At 35.3% G+C, this 27,321-nt stretch overlaps 1 protein-coding gene across 3 annotated transcripts in view; it reads right to left on the bottom strand.

Annotated features, from left to right (window-relative positions):
- Nucleotides 1–1,572: 1,572 nt before the first annotated feature.
- opcml (opioid binding protein/cell adhesion molecule-like) overlaps nt 1,573–27,321 on the bottom strand; it is a 153,247-nt gene continuing 127,498 nt past the window's right edge. For all 3 annotated transcript variants that reach the window (XM_058790260.1, XM_058790259.1, XM_058790261.1), the window contains 4 exons: nt 7,202–7,336; nt 6,997–7,117; nt 6,412–6,563; nt 1,573–6,137 (listed from right to left, as the gene is read on the bottom strand). In XM_058790260.1, the coding sequence (XP_058646243.1) occupies nt 6,034–6,137; nt 6,412–6,563; nt 6,997–7,117; nt 7,202–7,336 (512 nt within the window). In that variant the 3' untranslated portion in view covers nt 1,573–6,033. The remainder of the gene's footprint in view (nt 6,138–6,411; nt 6,564–6,996; nt 7,118–7,201; nt 7,337–27,321) is intronic.

Here is a 27,321-nt window from a genome sequence, read left to right as displayed (position 1 = left end):
ACAAGAATAATGGGTTTCACTTTATTTTGATGGTCCCTTTAACACATTCTATTGACTATAAGTAATGTTGCACCTACATTTCTACTAAATCTCATTAGAGTGTTAGTAGTGTATTAGTTGACTGGTAGGGTTAGGGTTAGATTAAGTTGACAAGTTCTTGCAAAGTTACTTATAGTCAGTAGAATATCTGTTGGGAGACCAACACAATAAGGAGTTAGTAGATATGAAGCAGACAGTCTATTAATACTCTTATGAGAGTTTGTTGACATGTAGTTGCAACATTACTTAGTGTCAACAGAATGTTCAAAAGGGACTATCAAAATAAAGTGTTACCGAATAATGTTTATGCTGCTAGAATAAACGAATAGTTCAGCCAAAAATACAAATTAGCTGACAATTTACTCACCCTCAGGCCATCCAAAATGTAGATGAGTTTGTTTCTTCATCAGAAAAGATTTGGAGAAACTGTAAGTATTACAACACTTGCTCACCAATGGATCCTCTGGAGGCAATGGGTGCCGTCAGAATAAGAGTTAAAACAGCTGATAACAATGAAACATCTTAATGCTGAATCTCTTTATTACAAACAGTTTTTTTTAAGGACAGAATTCATGTGGATTACTATGATGTTTTTATCAGCTGTTTGGACTCTTATTCTGACGGCACCCATTCACTGCAGAGGATCCAATGAAGAGGTGAACTATTCCTTTAAATCAGCTGCTCTTAGCTGATGTATATTACTGTGCACAGAGAACTGAGGCCAGCTAAGATTACTTGTCAGGAGCTGAATCTTCTGGTCGAAGGATAGCACCTAATAAAACAAATTAGTAATGAAACCGTGTGTCCTTATTATGCAACATTTTTTCTAAAAGTAGTAAGGCACTCCAGGTTGTGTTTGTGTATTTTGTGAATATAATGCATTATGTTTAACCCTTGAGCCATGAATATATGGACCACAAAACCAGTCTTCAGTCGCTGGGGTATATTTGTAGCAATAGCCAAAAATACATTGTATGGGTGAAAATTATAGATTTTTCTTTTATGCCAAAAATCATTAGGATATTAAGTAAGGATCTTGTTCCATGAAGATATTTTGTAAATTTCTTACCGTAAATATATCAAAACTTCATTTTTGATTAGTAATATGCATTGCTAAGAACTTCATTTGGACAACTTTAAAGGCGATTTTCTCAATATTTCGATTTTTTTTTGCACCCTCAGATTCCAGATTTTCAAATAGTTGTATCTCAGCCAAATATTGCCAAACCATGCATCAATTGAAAGATTATGTATTCAGCTCAATAAAAAAAAATTGACACTTAAGACTGGCTTTGTTGTCCAGGGTCACATATAACAATATAATGTGACATTTTTTACCTTTATTGCTTAATTAAAAGTAGGGATGCATCGATGTTAAAATTCTGACTTTATTGATCATTATTTCCATGTTGCTGATAAAGTAAAAAAAAAAAAAAAAAGAAAATACAATATTAAAATTCGGTATTATTTTAGTTAAAAATAAAACACTAAAAAAAAACTAAATTCAATCATTTCAATGAAATTTGGTAGAATTTGTTTTTAAAGACTAACATGGCAACATTTTAATAAGGCCCAATTAGTTAACATTGGTTAATGCAATAACTAATTAACTGACACACTAGCATTAACTAACAATGAGCAATTGCTTTTTTTAACGTTAATCAATAAAAATACAGCTGTACATTTTTATTCATTAAATAATATTAACACAAGGTACAATTTTGATTTAAAAAATGTATTAGTAATTAACATTAACTAAGAATAATAATGCTTTAGAAGTCATTTTCATTGTTAGTTCTTATTAACTAATGCAGTTAATTAATGTTAGCAAATGAAACCTTATTGTAAAGCGTTACCATTAACAAAGGTCATCTAAAGTTAAAGATAGGCATTCACAATTAAATATCCAATATCAATAACCAATATGGTGCTGAAAGATTGTGCATCCCTTTTTAAAAGCTTCTATGACAGTACGTTAGATAACTAACAACCGCAAACTAGAAGAAAATATTCTTAACTTTATTACACAGAACACATACAACAGTCTTGTACTCATTTTCCAATAGTAAAAAAAAGAAAAATACAACTACGGCTGTACATGCACATTGAGAGAGCTGTATGTTGCAAATGTTAAGGTATCATACACTTTACAATCGTAACTAGATAGAGACAGAAAAATAAATACAAACATACAATACAGTTTTGCAAGGGAGGGCAAAATATGTTTTTGCCAAGAGATTTTGGGTGAAACACTGTTGCTATGATTAGATGTAGCATGTATACTTGCAGCAGTTTTAAAATAACGGCGATCAGGTCAGCAAAAATCCAGAGTGCTGTTATTGAATGTTTGCTATTTTGTTTCCCTCAGACGACAATAAATATAAATATATCGATTAAAAAAATAAAGCAAAACAATTACATTCTGAATTATACCTGTTTGTAACTTAAATGGATTTGCAATGCCATTTTATGTACACTACTGTCGATTGCTGTGAAGGTTGTAGCGCCACAGTCTGTGGTTTGTACCGTTCATCCCAGCAGTTAAAATGACATTGGTCAATAGCATCTTCACTGTCACAATATTAGTGTTTTAAAAAGTGAACCGACATACCAAAATGATACTCTAATAATCTACAGTACAGCCTATTTATGTACTTTAACCTGTTACAAAATTCACCAGAAATCATTGGGCAATTTCACTCCAAACACAACTGAGATACTGATAATTAATGATACTTATCAAAAGATGATTTGATGTCTTTCGAAACCCTAAAATAACTCAATTTAATGAGCCGGTTGTTTACAAAAACTCATCCCAAGCAGACGTTTCCAGGGTCGATACTGAATCTATTCGATTGCACTACCACATGATACTTTTTTTTAATGCACGCAAGGCACAACGCTAACAAGGAAAAGGTGTGTTGATCTCCGCAATTACACCGTCCTCATATTTAACAATCAAATAAAACCAGGATAAATATTTGCATATATTTCTTTTTTTTTTTTTGTTCACATACAGCATTTTTAATGTACTGCATGTTGAAGAACAGTGTCGCGCTTAACGTAAAGAGCTCATGAATGTCATGATCACGATGAGGTCTAATTAATAGTTCAACTCTGCGTTCACATGATCTGATATCCTTTTGAAAGAGCTCCGCCATGCTAACATCAGTCACAAAAACCATTCAGTCGGTCACAGAGCAGCATCCTTCAAATTAAGAGTGCAGGAATTTCACTTTGAAAGGTCATTTACAATCTATGGGCATATATTTATTTCTCTGTGATGTGGCAGACCTTGGACTTGAAACATTCCTCTTCAGAGTGTTTGTCTAACGCTGTTGACAGTGCTCACTGAAGCTGAATGCAGACAGCTCACTGACAAGGTCTCATTTTAGCGCTGTAATGTTAGCCGTGTGGGTTGAGTGCTTGTTGACTGTCTGTATTTCCTTAGAGGTACTTTTAAAGAAATTTTCACCTAAAAATGAAAGTGTGCTCATCCTCAGGCCATCCAAGATGTAGATGAGTTTGTTTGTTTGTTTGTTTGTTTTCATCAGAACTGATCTGGACAATTTTAGCAATGTATCACTTGCTTACCAATGGAGCCTCTGCAGTGAATGGGTGCCGTCAGAATGAGAGTCCAAAACAGCTGATAAAAAAAATAATAAATCACAATAATCGACAATCCACATGACTATCATTAACATCAAACCATTGTTAGCATCTGTTTGGACTCTCATTCTGACGGCACCCATTCACTGCAGAGTATCCATTGGTAATAATGGTAAATTTCTCCAAATCTGTTCCGATAAAGAAACAAACTCATGTTGGACGGCCTGAGGGTGAGTACATTTTCAGCAATTTTTTGGGTGAACTATTTCTTTAAGCTCTTGTACACTGCGCGCTACTGATAAGTGGACAGTTCTGGTGGGTCTCCAAAGTCCCTTATGAGCGTGTTGACGGGTCGGCTTTCATAAAGTAACGAGTACGAAAGTACGGCTGCTAAATCAGCAGACTTATGAAAGGAAAGATATGGAATATGAAATAGATGAAATCTGAGATTACCATATTCTTCCACCTGCTCAGACATGCACAATTTGACATTTATATGACATTATATTAGTGTGGAAATTAGTGCTAAAGATCACGGATAACTTGATGGTTATCACCCACAGATATGCAAGGAAATATGTCTGTTACTGGGACTTCTTTGTCCTCAGAAGTTATTAAATATCATCATTTTATTATATCATTTGCGATAACAGTTTTGGCTTCTGTCAAATTTACTTCACCAAGACTCAAGAATACAAAATCATACACACTTAAAAGAAACTCAGCACCAAAAACCTGAGAAAGAAGTTGAAACTCTCCAGTAGAGTCATCCAAAGCAAATTCAATTTGTCTAAAACAACACAAATGTCTCTGGAAAGGGATTTACAACAAAATATACAATGACTGATGTTTATTTGGTGGTATAAATGTGACCTGTGGAGATCGAGACTAATCACTCTTTTGGACTTTATAGAGGAAATCTCTATTCAAAGTGTTCAGATCAGTTCCTCTGTCCCATTTGGTACGTTTATGATTATACAGCTTGCAACAGCTGTCGTCCTAAAGGGTCTTTATATGAGGGACAGATTTTAAGTAGCTTACATTAGGGCATACTGTCTGCGTCTATATTAAAAACATATCTAAGAGCAGCGTAAAACATATTAGACCAGGTAAGGAGTCTATCCTACTGCTTGTTACTATGTCAGCTCAGTACAAGAACACGTGCAGGTTATCGTTGTGATTCCTTTGTCATTTGAACACCGTCAATGGCAGATGAGCATTGAGGATGCGCTATGTTTTTAGGAACTGTGTGCTATATTATATTGAACGCATAGATCTTATGTGTGTGTGAACAGTATTTGCATACATCTGTACATGTACAGTAAATCAAATATCACATACAGGATCCCCAAAAAAACGTATTTGGACAATTATGCCACACGTTATGCGTGAATGTCATTGTATTAGATGATAAATCATTGAACCAAATAAACAGTAACATTGTCACTAAAGTAATGGCCATCAAATAAATAAATGACATTTTTTTTAATACATTAATACAGTGTGTTTTTAATATAATGGGTTTCTTTCTTTTTTTCTTTTTATATATATTTATATATGTGTGTGTGTGTGTTTTAAAATGTTATTTATTTCTGTGATGGAAAAGCAGAATTTTTGTACTCTGTTAGGTAATATTGTTTATTTGGGTTTGTTTTTATAATAGAACTGTTAAAAAGTCAATGTTCATATTGCAGTTTACACTGGTGAAGTGATTTCATACATCCACTAAAAACCACATTTAAAGGGAATTAAAAGTAATTGGGAAAAAAAAGTAAGAGGATGAAAATGGAAATGCAAGAAAAGTGAAGTAAGTTCTGAGAAAAGAGATAATTTACTTGTTGATGCCATTCAGACATTTTTTAGTGTGACTCAAGTGTCCAAATAGCTTCTGGGCCCACTGAAGCTTTTTAAAATTCTTTTATTTCTGTCTTTTTTGCTGTTTGTCATTTTTATCGATTTATTTTAAAAAAGAAAGAAAAATCATGTTATTTTACAGGAAAACAGGACACCAGTAACCTCAATTCACACTGTTCAATACTGAGCAAAAAAACCATTCAGTTATTCACGATTACATGAATTTTTGCTTCTCTTTTCACATACAAAAGGTTGGAGAGACACATATAGTGGTTCTATTATTATTTCTACCCAGCTAACAAACTGACTCCATTCACAGTCCAGTTCACTGTTTCAAAACACGGTTAAATCCCAAAGCATCTTATTACAGACCCATAAACCCACACTGACACTTCCCTTCAGAAACGCAACATAAGGCAAAATAATTCAAATGATGATGACGATAATAATAACTGATAAAGTACTCTCCTTCTCTGTGTGTGGGACTGTGAGTCTGTGTGTGTACGGAGAAACGGACACGCTGCTTTAGCATCAAAACTTGCTGAGGACCGAAAGTGTTAAAACGAGAGTCAGAAGCATGAATGAATTGGCTGGCGATAAGGCTGCGTTGTTCACATCGTGTATTGCTCCGGGGCCTGCGGGAAGAGAAACCCTACACGTTAACAACCTTCCAAACATCCACCGTGTGTATCATCATGCATTATGCTGTTCAAAGAAATCGCTGCGAATGCAGCGCTCAAACACCGTCAGAGTTAGCGAATGCCTCAGGGCGACAAGACGAGAGCTAATGTAATTGCATTAGGCAAACATTTGACACATTGAGATGCTCGTTGACTACGCCGAGTTACACTTGACATGGATTTTATGCATAAATTAACATGCATTTACTTATTAGAAGGGGCCTCGTACCGTACAAAATGATGCTGGCGTTTGTTATTCCCAGCGTGTTCATGGCCACGCAGGTGTAGTTCCCATAATCCTCTTCCGAGACGTTAAAGAACGTTAGCATGGACTGTTTCCCCTTGTTTTCGATCTTGACCCCGTTGAGTCCGTTCAAGAGTCTGGAAGATTTGAGGTCAAGTTAGCAGTGTAAACTAAATCTACATAAGTGGACGGCTGACGGCACAAATTAACACCGCTCACGCGCAAAACTGCATGTGACGCAACTGTCTAATAAATAGACGTATATTCATATTTTGAATTAACTGGCTCTGTCCAAACCATTGCTTAACATTTGTCGAGGCTGGGGAGATCTGGCTTTGAATCTTATTTCTCTTCTTCTCTCGGCCTAAACAATGTCCTTTCTAATTTTACTGTTGTTCAAAAGTAGCACACTGTAAAAAAGCAACTACATATTTTTCAGTTTATGAGATGTTTCAAGTCATAAATAATAAGAAATGTGAATTAAATGCATGTTAGACCAACAGAATTCCCAAAACTTGTCCCATAGCTAGTCTGAACAAAGAATTATAAACAAATAACTGCTATCCCTACCTGCGCTCCCCCTTATACCACTGAAAATCCGCCAGAGGAACGGCAGACGCCTCGCACCACAAAACTCCTTTCTGGCCGACAGCCGTTCCTGTGCTCCGAGCTCGCGAAATGACAGGTGGATCTGTGAAATGAATCGTAGGTAATTGAGAAATTCATAAAAGCACATGAGAAATGGAAATTGGTTTTAAATGAATGAGGTACTCACAGTTTACGGTAACCTGAACAGTCCTCACGTCTGGAGGCGAGATGTCGTTTGACGTGATGCAGTCGTACGAGCCGGACATGTCTTTGGTGATTCCAGTCATTTCCACATATTCGCCCTCAGTAATGATTCTATTACCTGTGTCAACACACATAAGGTTAAAATTATTATTAAAGTCAGTGTAAAGCGATATTAAAATATGTGTTCTGAGTTTGTCACACAACAGAAAAATGTGTTATTAACCACCCAGCCAAATTAATTATCATAATCTTTGAAAAACAAGCAGGACTCTCTGCTCTCAAATGCTGGGGGCGTGTCCACTGTCGGCGCAGAAACCACGCCCACTCGCGGGAAAGCGGCCGTCTCGCTCAACTGTCCAGGTAATATGCATTTGCATAAGGAAGGCATAGCTAGCTAGCAAAATGTAGACTGTAGTAACGAACGTAACAGTAACTTGAGATTGAGAAGGAGAACTGCTGACGCTAATACGCAGTAGTTATTATAGTGTTAGGGCCATGCTCGGTGCCTCCATTGCGTCATCGAGCCACCGTTTTAGCCCCGCCCAAAAAATCCTGAACACAGAATTGGTGAAAAACTATTTTAACGGTTTAACTCCACAATTCAGTACTACATACTTCAGAGTCTTTGTAATGTGTTTCGGCAATACATTTCTAACATTTATAATGTGTTTAGAAACTTCTCTTTACACAGACTTTAACATATATAAAGTCATTATACAATTACTCATTATACAAATACAGTGATATGGTGGAGATATAGAGAGGCATGTTTGATACAGGCAACATCTGTTACCTCTCACAAATACTTTTTGATATGTAATATTTTTATGCAGTATGACACAAGATGGTAACACTTTAGTATAAGGACCAATTCTAGCTATTAACTATTAACTAGCTTTTTATATTTATACAATACATTTTATTAAAAATCTAAATTGAAAAACATTAATTCTCTCATGAGTCTCAAAATAGATTTCAACGAGCAACATAAATGCGCATCAATGTTTAAATTACACAACACAACCAATCAAGAAAGGTTTCGCAGTGCATTGCATCAAACAGGTGTTAATGAAAGTATTGTAGTGCCGTTTGCTGCTCTTTAGTGTTTTAGGAGACAGTACTTCTAATTAGATCAGTTATACCCCATTAAAGTGTCACAACCATTCCGTGTCACTTTCATTTAACCGTAACAGACTCAGTACAGAGGCTGAAGCATCATAGTAGTATCATAACAACACCACAAGCATTCTTGCTTAATTTAATCCACACTGATACCAAGTACATCCAGAGAGTGTTCTGGAATCCACGTCTTATTCTGCTGTGATCACTCTAAAATAAATCAAATTTATTCACTATTATCTCAATCTGAAGACAGAACAAGGTTGGTGAAATGTCAGTAAGACAAATGTTACACTTGGCTGACCTGGACTGACCCTTCGTTGTTGTTCTCTGCTTAAGTCCATAATTTCACAAAACCCACCTGCATCTCCGACTCTATTATCACGCAGAGAAATGATTCGGTTATTCCTCAGAGAGAGTGAAATAAAGTTTCACCCTCAGGTTCAGACAGGCAGTTAGTGCAAATGCCACTCACAGCACAAACTCCACATTATGCCATCTCATTAATACAGCCTCAGTCCTTCATTTAGTGAAAAGGTTGAGGAGTGGACTTAGGTTGTTATTTTGTTTCTAATAACATGGCCTTGGGGATTGTGCGAGAGGTTGGTAATTATGCATATCTCCTTATATGACTCAGCCTCGTAATGCTTAAAAAGTTTGAGCAATCATTGAGAGGATAGTTCACCCCAGATTACGCTCAACATGCGACGGCCTTTCTGAGCCAAAGCCTGAAAATTACATCCCCTAATTTTGAATACAACTATTTTTATAAGACTCTGTCCATTTGACAAGGGACTAAATATTATAAACTGGATTTGAGTGTGGACTGTAATGATGCAGCTGATTTCTACTCAGTGTAGCAGTTTTATGGGAAAGTACTTCAAAATTAAACTGTTATCATTTACTCACCCTCATGTTGTTCCAAACCTGACTTTTTTTCTTCAGTGGAAGATATTTTGAAGAATGGTGGTCTATACAATGAAAATTAAATGAATAGTTCACCAAAAAAAAATAATAAATGGATGGATGGATGGATTTGCTTATTACAAACATGTAGCCTTTCACTTCACAAGGCGCTGATTGATTTGTGGATTATTGTGATGTTTTATCAGCTGTTTGAACTCTCATTCTGACGGCACCCATTCACTGAATATGATCCATTGATGAGGATGTGATGTAATGATACATTTCTCAAAACCTGTTCTGATGAAGAAGTGACTCCTCTACATCTTGGATGGACTGAGGATGGGTACATTTTTATTTTTGTGTTGTTTTGGACCCCACTGACATTCTCCAAAATATCTTCTTTTATGTTCTACAGAAGCAAAAATCTAGTTTCTTTATTATTTGGAATATGATCAACAGGCCCAGGTGTTCAAACATCTGAACTTGTGAATCATTGCCAAGTGATATGCACTGCCAAAATATCTTTGGATATAATAACGAGGTAACTAATAAAAGTGTTATTTCTTATTATCACAAAAGCCTTGGACAGAGAAAAGAAGAAATGTTCAGCCAGAACTAATCAGAGCAATTTAGATGTTTGAAACATCACACTCCCAGCAACTTTTCTTGTATTACAGGTTAGTTTTCTATAGGATGTGCTATACATTTTCAAAAGCAACACGAAAAAAATATTCAATAAACTGAAAATCACAAGTGAAGGTCATAGTGTTTAGCCCTTTCTCACTTCATAAACTGTTATCAATGATAAAGTGCAACCAAAAGGATTTTCTTCCAATTTTTCCACAGGCAACACTTTTACTGAATCAACTGCGGTTATACGTTTGACCCTGTTGTACTGTTTACGTTCACTGTGATGCTTTTAGTTTTACAGAATAAGTTTCTATTCACACAAAGGGAATTCTCTTATCCTACAACAAAGCCGCAGTTGTTTTGCTTTCTGTAGCTGCGAACTGGAAAAAAAAAAGAGTATAAACATACAGAACAGCTCTAATAGTAACACTTCAAGCGATGCAACGTTTTATTTATTCTCATGTAGTTTTCATTTATATTTAGCTATTAGAGCGGTCAGTTTGATTTTCAAACGGCGATGGGGTTAGTGTAGATAGCCACGGTGAACAGCAATGATTTATAATGTTTACTTTAGAGACAGAAAGCAAACACCGGGCCCATAGCAATTACATCCAGCACTGAGTAATAATCCTGCTGCTGTCATGAGACTGTCTTCCTGAACAGAGCAGAAGATTATTAGAATGTAAAGGAGAACGACAGTGTAAACAGAAAAGAATAAATAAACTGGTCTGTGCTGTCGGCGTACAGTCAGCCAGAGGAAAAAGAAATGAGTGAGAAATTCTCCAATAACTGAATTTAGGAGATTAGGATCAAGGGAAAGACTCCATCTCATGTTACAGTCGGAAAGTAAAGTAGTTTATACAGATCAGGCCACTGAAGCAGACAGGACAACATTAAGATAAGGCTTTATTTAGGAGATGTTTGACTTTATTAAGCTTGTATTATTAAATATCCGCACATAAGTGAATTAAGCTGACTCATCTGTTTAACATTACTTTCCCCCCTTTTCCTGTTCTTCCTGTTCTCATGTTCTTTCAGAGAACGGATGAGGAAAAATTGATTTTATTTTCCCAGACACAATGAATTTTCAGTCTCGGTTTTCATAAAGATTTCATCATTGAAAAGGTTGATTTAGCACTTGACCAATCTGTATACATTCAACATTATTTATTTATTTATTTATTTTTACCATATTCAGAGCATGCACAGACCATATTGGAATTACAATGCACATATCTATTTTACAAATCTAAAAATACAAATTTAACATTGGTAATAATAATTATCATGACTGGAATAAATTACATTTTAAAATATATTAAAATAGAAAAAAATATGTTAAATTGTGTTTTACTGTATTTTATACAGTTAATTTATTGTATTTATCAAATAAATGTAACTTTTGTGAGCATTAGAGACTTATTTCAAAGACATAAAAAACGTAATTATATACACATACACAAACTACTGTATATAGATGGATGGATGGATGGATGGATGATAGATAGATCTGTGACCAGTGTTGGGAAAGCTACTTGGAAAATGTAGTGAGCTAAGCTAACAGTTACTCTTCATTAAATTAAGCTTCACTACACTAAAGCTACAGCCCTGGGAAATGTAGCAAGCTAAGCTACAGCAACATGGCAAAAGTAGTTTACTACATCTAAGCTATTTTTAAAAAAAAATCATTTTTATATTGAATCAACATCATACCAAGTCAATGCTCTCTCAGTGATCAATTAAACTGTCAGTCAAGCAGATAGACAGGCATAATAATTCAGGTTAATTGTTTAATCAACAACTGTTCCAAACCAATTTGTCAACAAAAATCAGTATCATGTACAGGGCCGGATTTACCTCATATTGTGACATACATAGGCAAAATAAATGTTTGCTGTTGGCCAGAAACCTCCTATTGGTAGTTGGTATTGTGGCTTTATTGTATACAGATACATTTATGCAAAGGGTAACACTTAACAGTAAGGTTCATTAGTTAACTAGTGTAGTTAACATGAACTAAGAATGAACAATACTTCTGCAGCATTTATTAATCTTAATGGTAATTTCAACATTTACTAATGCATTAGCCTATCAAAATCAAGTTGTGTTTGTTAACATTAGTTAATGCACTGTGAACTAACGTGAACTACCAATGAATGACTGCATTTTCTTAACATTAACAAAGATTAATAAATACTGTAATAAATGCATTGTTCGCTCACGTTAGTTAATATAATGAAATCTTATTGTATAGTGTTACCATATAAATGTATAGGCCTATACAGATAGGCTATGTTTATTTGCATCGTTGCATGTGTCATTGTATTATTAACATTTCACCAAAATCAAGTTCAAATATTAAGTTTTTGACCAGCAAATGTTTTCCCCATCATTACCGCCACATCAGAGGCAGTACGTGCACCGCATTTACGTTTTCATGAACTTGCAGGTTATACAGTTTTCTGTCGCTATGTGGGCACTCAGTTTTTTCTGTTATTTCGCCAAAATATCATATCATAAAAGATTCGCTTCGCCCGAGCTATTTGGCTGTGACTTGACACTCTTCTCTGCTCCTTAAAAAAAAAAACATTAGCCTTTATAAATATAGTGTTTCTTTTTTTTTTCTTTTTTTTTCACCATTTTTCACCATAAAAATAAATAAATAAATATAGTATTTCTTGGGTAAAGAAAACGCTGTACTTATTCAATCGACAGTTCTTTATTTACTTTCAGACAGCAAACAAGCTGAGATTGACGAGAGAGACAGGAGGAATAATGAGGTTTGACTGACAGTTTGAGGAGCCAGTGGCGTTACGAGCTTTAGTGGCGGTGGCGTCACTTTCTGATCCAGGATCAGTGATCTGTAGCAGTAATATTTCTGATTTGAGCTTTGATATTTTTATTTGAAAAATAGAGCTTCGCTACTGAAAAGCTATTTGATTCAGAAAGCAGTGACGCTACCACCACGCTACTGAGAAATGTAGTTAAACTACTAGCGTCACTACTTGTAGCGACGCTACTGCCCAACACTGTCTGTGACTATATCAACATGCAATATCGTTGAGGATAAAAGACGAGACTAAAATGTATCTTAAAAAAATAAATACTACACAAAAATCATTTTTATTACCGTCGACAAAAAGGAAATTAAATTTTTTTGCGGACTGCTGTACATGCCGCAACTACGCAAGCTTTCATGTTTGCGGTTGCCAGATATCAAGAGTTCAAATCCTCGAATCAGAACTTCTCTGGTAAAAGGATACATTTTCTGTCTGGACTTTAGCTTAATTTTGCAATCTGGCAACAATGTTGAAATGTAAAAATAAATTTCTCAAATGACAACAATCACTAATTCATACTCTTAAACATTACAGGAAAACAAAAATTAGGGGGGGAAATAAGGTAGTCAGCTAACTGGTATGCTGTGGCATGCTTTTAAAGTGTGTTGACTCAAAACAGGGGATCCATGCATGGAAGTGAAATGGAACAAGAAAATTTCCAGACTCTGAGGCACCAACGAAATACATTGAAGTGGGTCAGTGGCTTTGTGCCTTAAAACGGGTCATTCAATCTTTCCGGTATTGCGACGTGAAGCTAGCTAGGCCAATGACTGAGCTGCAAAAGCTGCATTGTATCATCATGTGAGCGTGTGCTTTAACACTCCGCTGCAGGCATTCTGGGCTTCTTCATCAACTAATAAACACATTATGGAATGACATTACACATATAATGAGATTTCAGTGTGCTAATGATTTCGTAATAAGCCGCTGACCGTCATTACTGTTTGTCAACATACCTAATTGCGTTTCACAATTGTCCCTAAATGGACTACCTCCTTAATAGAAATTCAAATGATAATTACTTCAGATTGTAAAGCAATGACTAAGCTAATTACAGGAAGTCGTAATGTTTATAACAGGGAAAATGAGGATGTCACAAGGACTTTTCATTACATGCTGCGAACAGCAAGATATACAAGCCTTTTCCAATAAACAGGTTTCAAAGAACCACAAACGAGGCTGGGAGCGAGAGATGGCATCCATTCTCAAAAACTGTCCAAAGACCTGCGGTGACTTCACAGAAATGATATTTTCCCTTTCTATTGTCATTTTGTTGAAGACTATTGTTAAAAACACTAGCAGTGCTTTATCTGGCCTTACCCCGTTCAATCTGACCTGGGCTCTAGGATAGCTAGAAGGCAGAGAGGTCTGACATTTGGATGAGAGAGCAAGAAAGAAAGAAAATAATCTGCAAGCGAGGTCCAAATTTAAAGAGACAGTACACCAGAAAATGAAAATTCTGAAAGTTTTCAAATTTTTTACATACACTACTATAAGTAAGCTGTTTAATGATTTTTTATTATTATTTTTTTTTTTTAAAGAAGTATTTTATGCTCATCAAGGCTGCATGCATTTGATCAAAAAAAACAAAAAAAAAAAAAAAACAGAAAAATAGTAATATTGTGAAATATTATTACAACTTAAAATAATGGTTTTCTATATTACTATATTTTAAAACACAATTTATTCCTTTCATCAACCATTACTAGAGTCTTTAGCACACCATGATCTTTCAGAAATAATTCTATGATATAATGATTTAATATCAATGTTGGAAACAGTTGTGCAGCTAAATGTCTTTTTGTTGTTTTTTTTATTTTATTTTTTAAATCTGTGATTTAAAAGTTTGGGGTCAGTATGTTTTTTTTTTCTTATTTTCTTCTTTTTTTCATTTTTGAAAGAAATTAATATTTTTATTCAGCAAGGATATGTTAAATTTCTAAAACAAAACTGATAGTAAGGACTTTTACAAAATATTTCTATAAGATTTCTGACATCATAAAAACCACATCAAAAGTATTATCATTATTCTTTGTATAACTCAGTTCCACTGGAATAAAACCTTATAAAAAGACATATTTGAGTGACACTGGAGAGAGCAGATGATGACCAAGATTTCATTATTGGAAAAAAAAAAAGCTTGTTTTCAAAGAAAGGAAAAATAGAAATGAATGCACAAATGTCTGTACAGGTCTAAATGTTTGAGCTGCATATCAATGAATCTTTGAATTTATTTTTGCAATGCCTGTGGACTGAAAGAAAACAGCACTTGAACCCCGGCTGTTGAGTGAACGTCGTCTGTATTTTGCCGTCATCTCTCAAGCAGAGTGTCTAAATCCTCCAATCATGCCCCGGTAGGCAGCGGGTCACCATGGTTACACAGTTCAGTGAAACCGATCATCGTCGGCCCTCCACTCCTGCATGACCTTTCTCTCTTTTTACTCTCTTTCTGCTTCTTGCACACTTCAACACGTGCCGCCAAACAAATAACTCGCTATGCATGATTTATGTACGAACGCATCTTCATTAAGCCAGTCAAAGTCAAGCCACACTAATTAAAACAGAGATTTGGTTTCTAACTGCCAATCAATTACTGCCTAGTTATGTGGTCCCTTGAGAGGGAAGAGGCCATTACGACTCGGTGGGATGTCGTTTTTACAATGGATGGATCTGCTCTCTTGGGTGTCGTCCTGCATTGAACGTTTGGCTCTTAGTGGAGTAATGGTGAAGTTAAGATGGGAGTGAAGCTCCTCTGACCAAATCTATTGGTTGGCACATACATCTATTCGATACTCTATTTTCTGTTGATCTTCTTCAACCCTCAGAGACCCAAGTAGTGATAGTTATTATGCATTTTCTTTTATTCTCCTTGAAAGTGTTTTTAGGAAGGCAGTGATTATGAAAATCATGATTTTTTTATGCATAAACATAAAAAGAAATAAGATCTGATTGTGGCCCAAAGTCACTTTTTGTAGTTTCCAGAGCCTGAGGCTGCCACAGGGACCACTCAAACCTTTTCTTCGTGTTAAATCACTGAGAACTGTTAGGTAATAGGGATATTTTATTTTCCATTGCATAAAAAATGAATTACTTATTAAAAATATACAGTCACACACTTTGACTTTGAAGCCTTTACAGTTTATTATACAAGCCCACCTATGCTCTGTGAAGTTTCCTGTAATATTTTTACATCTCACAGGCTCCCAGTAACCTGAAAATGTTGACAATCCCCTAAAGAAGCTTCTGTTTCATGGATGTCACATTAAAAATAATTCAGAATAGTTTGTATGATTTACTGCACTTGACTTTGTTTTATGTGAACAATGTGCAAAATAATGTTACCTGCCAAGGCCAACTGTTGCATTTGTACACTATCTGAAAAAATGTTGTTAACTAACTGATTTTTCTTTTTTTGTTCTATCACTGCATATGTTGGAAGCTAAGAAAAATGAAAATTCAAACAGTTATGCCTCATAACTGTTTGTGTCGTGCCTCACACTCACAGGACCACGGCGCTACATAAATACAGGCATACAACAATGAAGTAAAAACAGTATAAACCTACACACAACTATCCTACTGATAGATTTTGACTATAAATATACTATATACATATATATAAAAAGATTTACCAATACATAGACTAATACAAACTATACAAATGCTTCAGATAAATACTGTACATGTGCAAAGAGAAACATTGTGAGTCAAGCAGCTGGCTGGGGAACAGTGCAAGATGATTTGTAGTGCATGAGCATGTAAACATACGTATATTATCAATCTTTTGTGGGATTGTATACACACAGCAGTGTGTGTGAAAAGTGTCTAGTACGCATAGAAGAGGATGGATTCTTATTATTTTTAATAATTATTTTTTTTTTGAGAAGAAATAGATCCTGAAATGTTATGAGAAACATGAAACCAGCACAATGTAGGGGATTCAAGAACAACAGTCAATTATACAGTTTAGTGGTCGTTATTTGAAAATATGTCTGCAGATTGCTCCATTTGACCAACTAAAGTAGTTTTAGTAAATAAACTAATAAATAATAATAATAAATGTTAGCTTTACTACAGTGGGTTAGTTTTACTATGTGATCTAAATTAACCTTCATTTGACAAAAATATTCTCTGCTTAGAAACTAACAGCACCTGTTGGCGCCAATAACCTTGTGGGCATCTGACATATAAAGTCGTTGCGCTTTGAGCGTCCCAAGTTCGAGTCCCGCCTTGCGGACTTTTCCCAGTCCTGTCACCCCCCATTTACACTAACTCCACCCACTAACGTGTGATTGAGTTAGTCAACACTAAAAAAAAGACACTAAGTCAACATCAGTTTCAGTGGCGCAGATGGTAAGATGCATGATTTTTGACGCGATTGACCCGAGTTCGAGCCCGCCTTTTGCCGAACTTTTTTTCTCTCTTTTCAAATATCATATTGCATCAGAAAGGAATTTATTTTGAGTAAAAATGAAGGAAATAATCAAAAAGTTGAAAATAAGAGTATTGGGTAGGGTTAGGGTAGGTGTAGGGAGGGCTTTATTGTCCCAATTAATAATTTTAATTAAAACTATAATTTACACTAAATACGTTATTATTGCATACTGTTTTATAATGTACTACAATATTGAGGTGCAGATAATTGCCACTATTTGAAATCTTGCTATTTGAACACAGCGTAAATAGCATCTATTGCAATTTGCACTTAGTGTAAATAGCATCTATCGCTATTTACACTTAGTGCAAATAGCCGCTGCCTAAAAAAAAGCCAATAAACGCCAAAAATATATCTTATACATGCCACAAAGTTCTCATTGATGTGTAAAATATTAGCTTCACCTGCGTGTACAGTGTAATGTAATGAATTGCTCTTGTCAACAGATTTCACCAGGAAGAAATCATCCAGCCACCCCCAAAAATCTTTGGCAAATTTGGGCCATAAATCAGCGCAGCCAAAAACAAGTCAAGCTCTGTGCGTTCATCAGTGTTAATTCTGTCAGATAGAAATAAATAATGATTTATCACCAAGGCCTCCCAGCTTCTGCTGCCCCCTCCTTCGTTCTCTCTCTCTCTCTCTCTTCTCGCTGGCGCGACGGGGAAGTATGACGCCGTCCCCTCGGCCCCATAAGTCACATGTGTGAGTTTGTAATGGAAAGATAAGAGGGCAGCGATGCATCCAGGGAATACGTGTTCTTTTCAAGCTTCATCGACTATGTGACTGGTTTAATAAGATGGAGAAGAGGTTGATTGTGCTTGAAACACATGAGCATGGCTTGATAACACTGGTTTGGGACAGGGAATATGAACTAGTTAGTATGTGACTCGAGGGAGGGATGCCACAGTCGCTGGTGTAACGCTAGAGCAAATTAGCAAATGTCTAATTTCACAGAAAGAAAATCTGAATTCTGTTTATTCTACGTTTACATGCTGTATAATCATTAAACATTTATTTACAGTGTGCAACCTTCTGCACATCAATGCACAAACAGACAACGCAAATTATGATGCATTACATAGATTACTAATTATCTGTGTTTATTTTATCATGCGTGATAAAGCCGATGTATTTCCAATAAACTTTCTTTTTTCAGTGGAACACATACAAATAAATATATTTTGAAAAAAGGTCAGTGTCAATGTGGTCTAATGTTGTTTTGGACCCCACTGACTTTCAATGTATAGAAAGAATTAGTGGTTGACCGAAATTGGTTTTTTGACAGCCGATGCCGATATCTTGGAAAGCAGTGTGGCCAATATAAAGCCGATATAATTGTATTTATTTTAATTAATATTTAAAGCTGCCGTCCGTAACTTTTTTTGGTTAAAAATGATCCGAAATCAATATTTGAGCAAGTACATAACCAGCCAGTGTTCAAAACTATCACCTTATTTTAGCCCGATTCACAATGGTAAGCTTATAATAATGTTTTATAATTTGAGTGGTGTGGGTAGGTTTTCGTGGCAAATTCGAGCATGGCACTGCTTCATTACGTCACATCTGTAAACATGAAGTTGTCCCGGCTAGTAGGTTATCGCATGTGAGGATCCTGCAGGTGGCGGATCATTTATAGCCTTTTCTCACAGTAGCTAGAATAATTAAATGTATAATTTTGATGGTGAATTGTAATCCAGAAATGATTATGTGTTTATGAAACACATGTGAATGAAATTAAATTATATTAGCACGATAAAAATCGTGAGTGTACACGATTTTTAACACTTGAGTGTACTAGTGAATGAAAGATGGGTTCCAGTGTACTACTAAATACATTTTTTAAATACAAAGATAATATGTTAAAAGTGCATTTTAGTTCATATTCATGGTGTCTCAAAACTGTACGCACAGTTGAGTACACTTAGATGATCTTAAGTTTATCTTAAGAAGTACTAAAGGATCATTTTTAGTATATTAAGTACAATATCAGTGCGTGAAAATAGTACAATATGGAAGTGCACTTGTTTTTCACCTGGGATTTCAAGCTTTCTATACATATATTTCTCATGTATTTGGGCCGAGTATTTGAGGAGATTCATGTTGTTTTATTTACGTGTCTGTGAAGAGAGGTGACAGAGACAGCAGAGAAACGCACCCTGTTTATTTTCTTTATTTTTTAAAAGCACATTGTTTTGTTGTTATTATGACTATACACAAATAAAAGCAGACCCTTTGCAGTTTCAAACGATACCTTATTCTTATCTGTACGATATTTTTAGCTCTTTTCGTAGTCATAAAGAAAATACGAGACAGACCGCACTGGTGTGGGCTTTGACCCCAGGGGGTTAAACATCCACACCGTTGTGGTGACTGACAGCTACACATTCACCTCGAAACATTAGATTCATGCGCGCTGAAGCCGTGCCGGAACACAGCCCACGCAAACAAGATAATTCCGAACACTGCTGCAATTACAGGTTTTCAAATGAAGATGGCGACAAAGAGGCAAAACTTACGGACTGCAGCTTTAAGAAATTTGAAATAATTTGAAAATTTATTTAAAAATGTATTTGTAAAATAAACATACTTTAGATGACAAAGTATTTTTCACAAATAACTAAATATTTAATTAAAAATATAATTAAAAAGGAAGTAAACACTGTAACCGACAGAGCACTCAGTATTCTGGGAAGTTTGTGTGCATTGGGAATCATATTTGGTAACACTTTATTTTGATAGTCCACTTTAGACATTCTACTAACAGTAAGTAACTTTGCAACTACATGTCAACTAGCAGTCATTAGAGTATTAGTAGACTGTCTGCTTAATATCTTCTAACACTTTATTTTGATGGGTCCACAACATACTGACCATGAGAAACTTTGCAAGTATATGTCAACTTATTCTACTAACCCTAAACCTAACCTAACAGTCTACTATGAGAGTTAGTAGACATGTAGTTGCAAATTAATGAGAATTAGTTGACATGTAGATGACATGTAGTTACAAAGTTACTTATAGTTAGCAAAATGTCTAAAGTGGACTATCAAAATAAAGTGTAACCTCATATTTTTTCAAATAAAGCCAAGGTAACACTCATTTTACATACAGCACACAGTGAAAATGACATGAATATGACAATGGGCAAATGCATAAAGCGTAGCATAATTTGAAATCACGAATTTAATGTTTAAAGCATTCAATTCGCAGGGGCCAACCATCACGCATAACACATGAGATCATGCAGGATACAAATGCACACTTCACAAGATCTCACTACTGGATTCGACTAAGTTTGCAAGGTTTGTGAAATTAAATGTTCATTAGCCATTTAAAGATTTGGTTAAATGATATACTTGCGTATTTTCTGAATGCTGACGGTATACGAGAAAGTATTATAATGTTTGCCTTTCTGTTACTAATAATATAAAAGCAAAGTTACATTACTTTTTTGTATATATTTTAATCCCTTTGTTTAACAGTTCTATCTGATTATTAGACAGACTTCTATCCGTATTAGACAGAACTGTTAACGACGATGGCGAACAAGAGAGAGAATGTGAGCGCTGTGTGCTCAGGTGCCGCTGTTCTCAGCACCGTCAAAATAAAAGTTCCGCCTCGAATGCATCGGCCAAACAGAAAGACTTATCGGCATCCCATATTTGAAAAATGCCAAATATCGGCCGATATATCGGTCGACCACTAGAAAAAAATAAATTTTTCATTCATTCTTTAACTGACCATAAGCAGCTCTGTCAAGAGTAACCAGAGTAAAAAGAGAACGAGAGGGAGGAATGACAGTGGCAGTGAGACGGAGAGAGAGAGCAGCATGACAGAGAAGCACTTGAGAGAGAGAGTGATGTGAAAACTGTCATGGTTCCAAGACCAAACAAAGCCCTCTCACAGCTGAGACACTACAAAATGGAGATGCACACATCAGTCTGAGTCCTCTTAACGTTTACAATCCCAGTTTCATCACATCACATGAGGAGAGCTGCCTTTCAAATGAAAGACATCTGAACTCACAAGAAAAATGCAGAAATAATAACCTCAAGGTCGGCTTTTCAGGCTGCATGTGTTTAGACACTTACTCATCATTTAAACCAGTTATACTATTCCCAAATAAAAAAATTAATAAATCAAAGCTGATTAGCTGGTTTCTAAGTGTTGCTGGTCCTTGAAAGCTTTTGGTCAGTTGTCAACTGGTCATGCTGGAAGATCAGCTAGACCATCTTAAACCAACTCATTTAAGCATTTTTCCCCCTGTAGGAGAGTTAGGTACATTACAAACTAATAATAAAAAGCTACTTTAAATATAAAATAAACAAATCTAAATATTGTATAAATATAGAATATCTTTTAATTAATAAAATTGTTTCTTATTGACAAGCTGTATTTTATTTTGAAAAAAAAAAGTCAATTAGGGTGACAACTAAATAAACATCAAAATTACAATACATATTAAAAATGCATCTTTATTTACATTATCATGCAAACATATGGAGTCTGATTTTTTTTGTTTTGAATGAACTCTCTCATGTTCACCAACGCTGCATTTATTTGATTAAAAGTACAGTAAAAACAGCAATGTTGTGAAACACGTTATTACATTTTAAAATAACTGTTTTCTATTTAAATACATTTTAAATGTACACTAGTCAACATTTGAAGTGGATCAAAACCTTTCATCAAAGTTGTCCTAAAACCTAAAACTTAGGTCTTAGGACAACTTTGATGAACCTTTTTGATCCACTTCAAATGTTGACTACTTTATTCCTAACAATGACAAAGCTGATTGGAAACTGTGATACTTTTTTTCAGGTTTTACTCAACACCATTTATTTTAAATATACATCTTTTGTAAAATCTTATATCTTTACTGTCACTTTTGTTCAATTTAATATGCCCTTGCTGAATGTATTAAGAAGAAGAAAAAACTACTGATCCCAAAATTTGTAACGGCAGATATAACCTAGAATAGAAAAGAGAGTTATTTTGAATTATCTGTCACACTACTGAAAAATGTACAAGTTTGTAGTGTTGCTACTTCATTATTCCCCAATGCTATAGTTGGGTTGTGAAATTTGTCACTCAGTTTTTCTCCCTCAGTGGGAAGAGAGAAGGCCCTGTGTGAAAGCATTAGCAAATAATGAAACAGTCAGATAATGCCATCTCCATCAGATGTTTCACATAAAAACCCAACACACACAGGCAGGGTTGCTCATTGCAGAAATGAATTATGTAACAAATAATGTACACTTGCAATTGTACTTGCAATGTCATTTTGCATTTGAAACACTATGCTGTAAATTATGCCTGTGCTAAAGGTAGATGCTGCTGTGGCAATGTTCACTTACTGACAAAATGAATCCTCAACACAATAGTAAAGATAAAATATCTACAGTAAAGGCTTTAAAAGAGTCTCTCAGTGACCACACTCATTCCCGTCCCGTCGGAGTTAAACTACAGTGGATTAGTCAGGCTTGTCCTGGCAGCTCTTCATTGATCCCACTGTTAATCTGACAGATAGCTGATAACCAGGCCTACACTGCTGTAGGGGTCACATCTCCACATATATACACAGCATAACTTCTCACAGGACTAACTACATGAATATATGTGCATGTAGGTTATATAATATGTAGATATAACTAGGCCTGCAATTATGCCAAAGCTCAGCAGATTTCTGCAAAATCTGAACTCCCATCATTCACAGTATTCCTCCTCTTGCCTGTTTGTTTATACGTTTTTCCTCATTATAATTGCATTTTGAATAAATGTTGTTTATAAAACTAGATTTGCATACCCTGAAGGAAATACCCATGCTTGCAAGGCAGCAAAAGAACAGTGTAAAAGTTTTGGGTTAAATGATAGTTAGGAAAGTTAGAAATCCAAATAAGGATAGAGGGAGAGATTGATAGAAATATGATATACATATATATTATGGCAGACTGGGGATCATTGACATACTTTTAGGTTTATTTTTAAACCTCAATTTCTATAGGCAAAAATAAATAAATAAATAAATAAAAATGTATGTGTGTGTGTGTGTGTGTGTGTGTGTGTGTGTGTAGATAGATAAATAATTTTTATTCAGTTCACTTGTTTGTCCAATAGCTGAAACAAAACTGATGATACTGCAATTTTGTTTTGGAGGATAAAATTCACAAAATTATCCTAATTTGAAACTAAGGTACAAAACCACTTGTGTAACTGGACTTGTCATTCAAAACCTGAAATTTCAGTTCCTGAAAGGAGACATTTACTGTACGTTGTTCTGTTTGCTAACATTAAAATTTGTATTATTTATATCTCTCTTGCTGTAGTTACCCATTGACCAGTGAAAGTTAAATTCCATTTTTTTGTGTATTTCCAATGTTGATCCTCTCAATGTTGTGGCGTGTAAAATGAGGCCGCATTATGCTAAATCTCTTTGGTGAATACAAAAGCCTATGAGAAGACAGTGAGAATTATGGAGATATAAAAGTAATCCAAATGATTTCTCTTTAAACCAATTTGCTACAGCGGTCGTACCTGGTAGGCAGAAACGTGCTGCTAAAGCGCTTAAATGAAATCTCATTGAATTCGGAGTTGTAGCTGTAAAGGGAGCATTTACTTAATTAGCCTGTAAGAGAATAACGCTTATGGATGTAAGCGTGTGCTTGAGAGCTAGACTGAACCGGCAGAGATAATGCGATAATATGACAACGATGAAAACACAACACTTGAGATTATAGCTGTATCTCTGCCTGGCCCACATATATCCCACTCACATGATGAGAGCAAATGCACACATGAACATGCACACGTTCACCCGCCTACACATAAACACGCACACAGACAAGCAGCAGGGAAAGTAAACAAGCCCCTTCTGCTCCTTCTAGTACCTCTACTTTAAAGAGTACATCTGCTTGGTTTCATACTCGCATTTGACCCACATCCGGTTTCAAAGTGGAAAAAAAAGGCATGAAAATATTTTCCGAGCCAGGAAACTACTTTCACTCTCCTGGCTGGGCTTTCTAGACACAGACAGAATGGGGACAGTTTAATTTGATGTATGGTGATACAATCACACCTTCTCAGCAGAGCAGAAAGAAAGGTTATGAGGAAAAATGATAACGCTTTATTTTACAATGCCCTAATTACCACAAAATAACTACACAATTATCCTGGGGCCGCTCATCGGAGGTCACTTTGTGCCTGGAGCCATGGTGCAAAAAGAGACTACAATAATTACAATGCAAACCTGAGAAAACACCTTCGCCTCCGTCTGATAGTTACCAAATTCTCTTGAAGCAAAGCCTTTCTTCTGCTTAGCTGACATGGTGTCGCATTTGCACATTTCACAGATGCCTAAACGAAAGAGGGAGTTGGGAGGAAAAATGAATTGGAGGGAGATGGTGTAATATCTGTGGCACCTGGTGCCTTTCAAAAGTGCCACTGGTGTTTTTTTGTTTTTGGTTTTTTTAACAGATCATTCAGACTTATCTATTGCAAAATATGTACTAAAAATATAAAATTACTAAACGATGTGGTGTATAATTTCTGTGTAACCAGCATCAGCAAAAATAATTGCAAAAATAATAATACATACATTTAAAAAAGCAAAAAATTATTACTGTTTTAGAACGACCTTCAAAAGCCTTCCTTTTCTGCCACTGTTTTATTTTATTTAATTTTTTAATTATTTAGTCCCTTAAACAGAATTCTCTTTGAAGCCTCTAGTGGAACAGATGTTAACTCAGGCTCACTGGAAAAACATGCCTGTGTAGACATTTCTGTAAAATTATATTGCATTGCTTTATGCAAGTTTTGCGACACTTTCAAAGTGAAATGTCCAGTGAGTGGCACTAAAAGCTTGTTCAGTTTTTTCTGAAACAGAATAATGTGAGTCTGGCACTGTTTTATTATGTGGTTGTTGTACATATCTTGGCAGTTTGGAAATGAAATGTCCAGTAAGTGACACTAAGATTAATGCTTTATTAAAAAGAAAAATGCATTTGCTCTTTTATCATGTTTCATAGGAATCATACCTGATAGCATTTCAGGTGAAACGCTGCACCGGGTGAGTTAACAAGCAAGTTTACTGTAAGAAAAGCCACACATACGGAGCTGGTTATGTAACACAAAAGTCCAAATGTACTAGTCTGCAAGTTGTAAACTATGGTAAAAGTGTTCTGAGATCAGAACATAGTATTGTGCAAGAAACTGTATGAAAATATGTCACTGGGAATCAACAGTCTTCCCCTTTAATCATAATTTCAATAAAAAGGAATAAAAGTTTTACTGCCACTAGTTTTCATTTCAGCTTAAAACCGCAGTGAAATGTATCTATAGATATGGTTTTGCGGCAAATGCATGTTCTTACAATAAGCCTATGTTGGATATTACACGCTTCACACTCAGTGAAGAATGGTGTCTGGGTGATATCCAAAGTTTAATCTCTTGTCCAATGAAAATCAATCTTAACTACATTTAAATCAATGCTATCTGCTATCTGCTATCTGTATGGAGTGTATATATTGAATAGTGTATATTCATATTCAAAGCAGATCACAAACAGCAATAATAGTGCTTTGTTATTATTTTCATTTTTATTTATACTATGGATGGATGATACTGCAATATGTATTAGCCAGAGCATTGTGAAATGCTATCTGAGGACAAAATGACTGCAAACTCCCAGTCTCCCGGCTCACCCTGAGAGGCCTCCAACACCTCAAATCATGCAGTAATTTATTTCTGCCTTTAACGATGGGCTTTGGTGCCGCCACATTGATCAGCCTCCACTTCTCCTCTGACTCATCCCTGGCTACTCCCCCTGTTAGCATCAAAACTTAATCTGAGATCTGACATCGGCTCTCACATCCACACTTATTTAGATGTATGACCTTTCCTGAAAACAATGACCAATCAATAAGCAGCTTTGCTTCCTCAAAGTCTAATTAAAACAAGCACGGGGTGACTCAAAGGGCAGAGGGAGCTGGGAGAAACTAGCATATAGTACATGACTGCTTCGTATGTGCACATGACATTTACAAGGAGCATTTGTGTTGTTTGTTCTCTTAGTTTCAGAATTATCCATTCCTGAACTTACAGTAAAATGAACTAACTGTGATTGGTCATGCAGGTCAGATGGCCTCTTGCAGTCGAAATACAGAAGGTTCTTTGCTCGAATAAGCTGCAAAGTGGATGAGGCTCGAGTTAAAAATCTGACCATGCAACATTATAGCATTGGTTCACTTGGATCCAGTGCTATTAGAAGAAAAATAGTGGCAAAGTTTACATTAAACATGATGTTTGTAAAACTAGTGGAAACTAGTGAAATTATTCACTGAATTCATGAATAATGTCTTACATGAATAAAGATAAACAACTCAATGAATAAACACAGATTCTATTTTGGCATGTAGTTTCTTTAGAAAAGTTTCTTTCAGGTGCAATGTGACAATTTTCCTGTGAGAACAAATTTGTCTGTCCACATTTAACACAAACTGCCACACAGAAAAAAGAAAAAAAAAGAGGTTTAATATATATTTATAATATAATATATGGCAAAAAAAAAAAAAAAAAAAAAGTCCTGCTCCAGAGAAAGAGAAATATAATGTTTAATTTCAACTTCAAAATAGCCAAAATGATCAAATGTGTGAAATCTTAAATGTGCTTTAAGTACAACAGGGAATCTCTTGAAATACAATTACAAGGGGAAAAAAATATGTCAAAAGAATAAGAAAGCGTAATTTGCTGCAATTAGATTTGTCACTCTCTGATTTTCAGATACCCTGGGTTCACTTTCTGATGCGAAAAATCCAATCCAAGTCAGACGGGTGGGTTAAGAAATATGTAAATTTATTTTAAAGTTTCAAAAATAATAACTGTCAAACATAACTTGAAAATGAAACATGAAATTTTAATAATCATGTGCAAAATGGCATATGCACCTGTTAGTACAGTTTAGTAAAAGTCACTCAGATTGCAAACCAAACATATTTAGATCCATTAGACAAAATAATGATTAATCTTGAATTAGTAACAAGTATTAATAATGAATAATATCTTCTTAAAAATACCACCTCTAATTTAAAAAGGAACAAAATTCTCATAAAAAAGCAAACCAATCTGCAATGAATAAAAACCTTCATAAAAAGTTAAAAAGGTGCACCCCAAGTATTG

The sequence above is a fragment of the Onychostoma macrolepis genome, chromosome 10 (assembly GCF_012432095.1).
Source record: "Onychostoma macrolepis isolate SWU-2019 chromosome 10, ASM1243209v1, whole genome shotgun sequence".
Classification (NCBI taxonomy): Eukaryota; Metazoa; Chordata; class Actinopteri; order Cypriniformes; family Cyprinidae; genus Onychostoma; species Onychostoma macrolepis.
Note: the sequence above shows the minus strand (reverse complement) of the source record. Positions and strands in the feature narration are given on the sequence as shown.